This window comes from Sinocyclocheilus grahami, unplaced genomic scaffold (genome assembly GCF_001515645.1).
Source record: "Sinocyclocheilus grahami isolate Dianchi unplaced genomic scaffold, SAMN03320097.WGS_v1.1 scaffold423.1, whole genome shotgun sequence".
NCBI lineage: Eukaryota > Metazoa > Chordata > Actinopteri > Cypriniformes > Cyprinidae > Sinocyclocheilus > Sinocyclocheilus grahami.
This window is the reverse complement of record NW_015505602.1, coordinates 469,495-474,483: the sequence shown is the minus strand read 5'-3', so window position 1 is coordinate 474,483 and position 4,989 is coordinate 469,495. Positions and strand designations below refer to the sequence as shown.

The following is a 4,989-nucleotide window of genomic DNA, read 5'->3' as shown; positions in this document are numbered from 1 at the left end:
ATATATATATATATATATATATATATATATATATATATATATATATATAATATCTCACATAATGGCCTGTTATCTATCAGCCCTGAAGTTTTCAGGCTTCTGAGCTGATGTGTTTTATTCGTTTGCAGCTTTACTGTGTTTCTAAACGGAGATAGAAACTCATCTATGTCTTACATTACTCTGCACATGATGTGAGTATAAACACACTTTTACTCCAGTAATATTGAGAGATTTACTTTGTAAGAAATTACTCCTCACTGATGTGATGTTTTTATGTTTTTAAAAGGAATAGATCACTCAAAAAAAGACAAAAAAAAATGTACTCACCCTTCAGGTCACTCTTCATCAGAACTGATTTGGAGAAATGTAGCATTACATCACTTGCTCAGCAATGGATCCTCTGCAGAGAATGGGTGCTGTCAGAATGAGAGTCCAAACAGCTGATAAAAACATCACAATAATCCACAAGTAATCCACACCACTCCAGTCCATCAGTTAACGTCTTGTGATGTGAAAAGCTGCATGTTTGTAAGAAACAATACATCAAGACGTTTTTAACTTTACACCGTTACTACTAGCCAAAATTCGAGTCCATAATGACACTTCTTCCTCGCTTCCACTTCCACATTCTGACGGCACCCATTCACTGCAGAGGATCCATTGGTGAGCAAGTGATGCTAAATTTCTCCAAACTTGTTCTGATAAGGAAACAAACTCATCTACATCTAAGATGATGTAAAATGTCATAAAATTTTCAGGTTGGGATGAATTATTCCTTTCAAGTGTTTTGCAGTGTGTCATATTTCAGTATTTCATCAATGGATGTCCTCAGACACATCCACAGATGTCTGGGATAATCCCGAATATCCTCTGACCCTCGAATCACCCCTGATACACTTCTGACTCATCCAGATCTCTTGTTGTCCTTTAAGCTCCTCTGCGGAGGTGTGGGTGTGGCAGTGTGGAGCCACCAGGGGGAGACTCTGTCCAAATCACCCAGAAGCTTCTTTCTCACTAGAGAAGAGCATTTATACAGCGGTGAGATTATTGGCCCCAGTTTATATGGTGTTGCACCTGCAGTAACTGAGAATGTCACTCTATAAATATGCTTCGGTTGTCACATGCAAACCTCTTTTTTGACAGGGGACCAGCCACCTGTGGTCACTTCCTGTTATGCCTTTTCAAGAGGTCACCTACCATTTCAGAGTGTCACATTCAGTGAGTGAACTTCACACATGATGGTTCATCTCTTGCTCTTTCAGTGTGTCCCAACCAAACACAACCAGAAATGAATTCTTTGAACTGCTTGATTCACATGAACTGTGCAAAAGAATCAGTTCACAAAAATGAATCAGACTTCCCAGTTCTGAAAAGGATCTGTCATGCATTTTTATTGTGTATGGTTAAGACGGTTTCAGTGTGATGGGTAAGTTAACCATTTAACCTTTTTGTTTACAGAGTCAAACGGGATGTAGCAGTGAAGACGACGTCGTGTCCTCACGGTGCTCTGAGTACAGTTTCCTCATTCAAACCACATGCTAAACAGTGTCAAGATTCATGCTATTTAGCTTCGACTTCTGTGTCCACTCGTATCGCCGCCCCAGATTCAAAGACTGTTTTATCTGGGCGAGCTGATAAAGACGTTCTGCGCGTATTTTTCAAAGTGAAAGGAAAATGAGCATATTTCAAAAAAAGAATCACTTAGCCTTAACCTTGATTATACATTACTGCTTATATACGCTCTTGCACACATACACACACACACACACATATATTTACTTATTAAAATGGCTTTTGATTTGCCAAGATATAATATAAACAGGTACTAATGAGGTCCAAAAAGGACCTTATTTACATTCTTAAAACAGGTTTTTGTGCATGATTCATCAGTGCAGATTATTCCACAGAAATCAGTGCACATTATTTGCGTTTCCTTTAAATGTCATTAAACTGGATTTGTTAACATGTCAACAGTTTAATGAATTTTAAAACAACATTTCACCCAAAAATGAAGATTTGCTGAAAATGTATGCACTCTCAGGCCATTCAAGATGTAGATGAGTTTGTTTCTTCATCAGATTTGCAGAAATGTAGCATTATATATCACTTGCTCAGCAATGGATCCTCTGCAGTGAATGGGTGCCGTCAGAATGAGAGTCCAAACAGCTGATAAAAACATCCCAAGTTACAATCCACAAGTAATCCACACCACTCCAGTCCATCAGTTAACATCTTGTGAAGAGAAAAGCTGTGTTTGTCAGAAACAAATCCATCATAAAGGCATTTTTAACTTCAAACCGTTGCTTCCAGCTAAAATACGAGTCCATAATCCATAATATCGCTTTCTCCGGTGAAAAAGTCGTCTAGTCTGAATCAAGAGCGAAATATGCACAGATCAAACACCATTTACCAGTCCAAAGCAGCTCTAAACAAATATATTGTTGGATTTTGATGTGAGAGGACAACAGAGGATGGGCTTTTTCACTGGAGGAAGCACCATTATGAATTATGGACTCATATTTTGGTCAGAAGTAACGGTTTAAAGTTAAAATGTCTTGATGGATTTGTTTCTTACAAACATGCAGCTTTTGGCTTCAAAAAGTGGTGTGGATTACTTGTGGATTATTGTGATGTTTTTATCAGCTGTTTGGACTCTCATTCTGATAGTTAATGCTATACATTTCTCCAAATATGCTTCTTGCTTAGCTAGTTTCCGCGTTCTTATGTCAGTTTTAAACAGCTGTCTTTATAATAGACTATCTGTATTTTTTTTTCTTGACCACTGACTATTTATACACTGGAAATGGCTTTAACTGCACCAGCTCATTATTAATGATATGCAAATCAGGTTGTTTACCTCATGTTTTGTTAAACTTCCCATAACTGCTGTCAAACACTATGGAGGGTTTTAGCTATAATAATCAGGCAGGGTCTCTACGTTTCTGCTGTCGCGTCCACTGGAGAGAAACAGTTACGATACAGGTATAAAGTAAGCAGTGTAGAAAGTATAGTATGAATAGTTACTGAGGTAAAGATATCGGCTCATCTCAAGAAAGAAAGAAACGAGGAACCATAAATAAAAGCAACTACTGGATTTGTCCAAGTTAATCACTGGATTTCTTTTCAAAACTGGATAGACTTCACACTGGAACACTGTGGCAAAAACACTGGATCATTATCGCCATTTTAAACACCTGTCAGGAAACACTTCATATTGAGTTTTATTTCTTTCCCTTTCCATCTTTTACACTGTATGCTCTTTCATTTGTTAATGCATTGTTCTAACTTTAGTATGCGGCTATACGCATACTATACTTTATATTAGCCGTAACCAGTGATTGTGTTCAAAATAAATATTTTGAGCAGCATATTTGCAGTATATTCTTGTAAAGTTTAATCTGAACATTATTTGTCTAAACCAGGGGTAGGCAAGTTCGGTCCTAGAGAGCCGCAGTCCTGCAGAGTTCAGCTCCAACCCTAATCAAACACATCTGAACAAGCTAATCAATGTCTTCAGGATTACTAAGGCTATAGACAGGTGAGTTATTTTTTCAGGGTTGGAGCTGAACTCTGCAGGACTGCGGCTCTCTAGGACCGAACTTGCCTACCCCTGATCTAAACAGTTGAAACATCACTTTTGCTCAGAGAATTTGTCAGACAATGTCCAAAATTGTCAGTGTTATTAAACAAACTTTGTCTTTAAAATGCCCCTCCCCCTTTTTATTTAGTTTTTCAAGAAGAAAAATGAGCAGATATATTGTGTCTTTCATGTAATCCAGCACTATGTAAATTTCAACACCATAGAGTCTTTTTGTCTCTGTTTGTTTCTTATCCTTGTACACGTAACATTTTGATGTTCTAGATATTGTTTGAATATTTTAAAGTAATAACACTCTTAAAAATAAAGGTGCTTAAAAGGTTCTTCACAGCGATGCCGTAGAAGAACCATTTTTGGTTCCACAAAGAAGGTTCTTTAAAGAACCATCTCTTTCTTACCTTTTTATAATCTGAAGAACCTTCTTTCACCACAAAGAAGCTTTTGTGAAACAGAAACAGTTCTTCTGATGTTAAAGGTTCTTTATGGAACCATTTAGACAAAAAGGTTCTTCTATGGCATCGTGAAGCACCTTTATTTTTAAGAGTGAAGGAAAGCCATAATGTAGTCTTTGTAAGGCTGGCTGATGTGTGAAATCATGAAGAGAACCAGCAAAGTGTTGTCTGAAAATGTTGTGCACTAAAATGACAATTTCCATAATGCCATACTAATGCATGATACTGATTCTGAAATCTAATATATGGTTATTTTTACAAAATCAGTGGGAATATCACATATTCTGTCATGAATAAACCAGCCTGTTGCGGAAGCACTTCCAAACTATGCACTGTAAATATCTTTTTCTATTGTTTCTGTGACATCTAAAACTGATTAAATACTCTGTAAAATATCAAATGTCTTTTAAATGTTCTTGTGAGAATTCTGTTTGGTTTTTATTATGTTATAACTCACATCTTTCATTATGTACAACAATATCTTTTATTTCTGTTCTTTTTACTCGTCATTAAATTCGTTTTTATAATATCATTTTACTACATTTATGATTTGTTAGTTATCTGTTAATCATGATTGATTAAAAACATAAAAAAAATGCATTTGGAACATTTTTAAATAACTTGTTTTAAGTGTGGGTGAAACATTCCCCGTTTATCAATGACTGTGGTATAAAATTAGAAAAAAACACCAAAGGACAAAAAAAAGAAGTTTTTCTCAGTTGTCTGTCTTGTTATGTTTATCTTTATGGCTTAAAGCCAAGTAAGAACTAAAATATTAAAAACGGTTGATTCACTATTGTGTTTGTTACATTTGCTCATTTTCATTGCTTTGTCTGAGCTTTCTGAAAGCCTCTGTTGTATATTGATGCATAATAGTTATTTTTAGTTCATCTGCATAATTTGTCTCACTTTTTTTGACATGTATGTGTACTGATGTCA

General features: G+C 35.9%; 1 protein-coding gene across 1 annotated transcript in view; it reads left to right on the top strand.

Moving 5' to 3' along the window:
* Window positions 1-2,036, top strand: part of LOC107551430 (myelin regulatory factor-like) — a 42,573-nt gene extending 40,537 nt beyond the window's left edge. The window contains exons 24-27 of the mRNA XM_016233030.1: window positions 129-191; window positions 933-1,038; window positions 1,144-1,218; window positions 1,459-2,036. Of these exons, the coding sequence (XP_016088516.1) occupies window positions 129-191; window positions 933-1,038; window positions 1,144-1,218; window positions 1,459-1,542 (328 nt within the window). The 3' untranslated portion in view covers window positions 1,543-2,036. The remainder of the gene's footprint in view (window positions 1-128; window positions 192-932; window positions 1,039-1,143; window positions 1,219-1,458) is intronic.
* The last annotated feature ends 2,953 nt before the right edge of the window (window positions 2,037-4,989 follow it).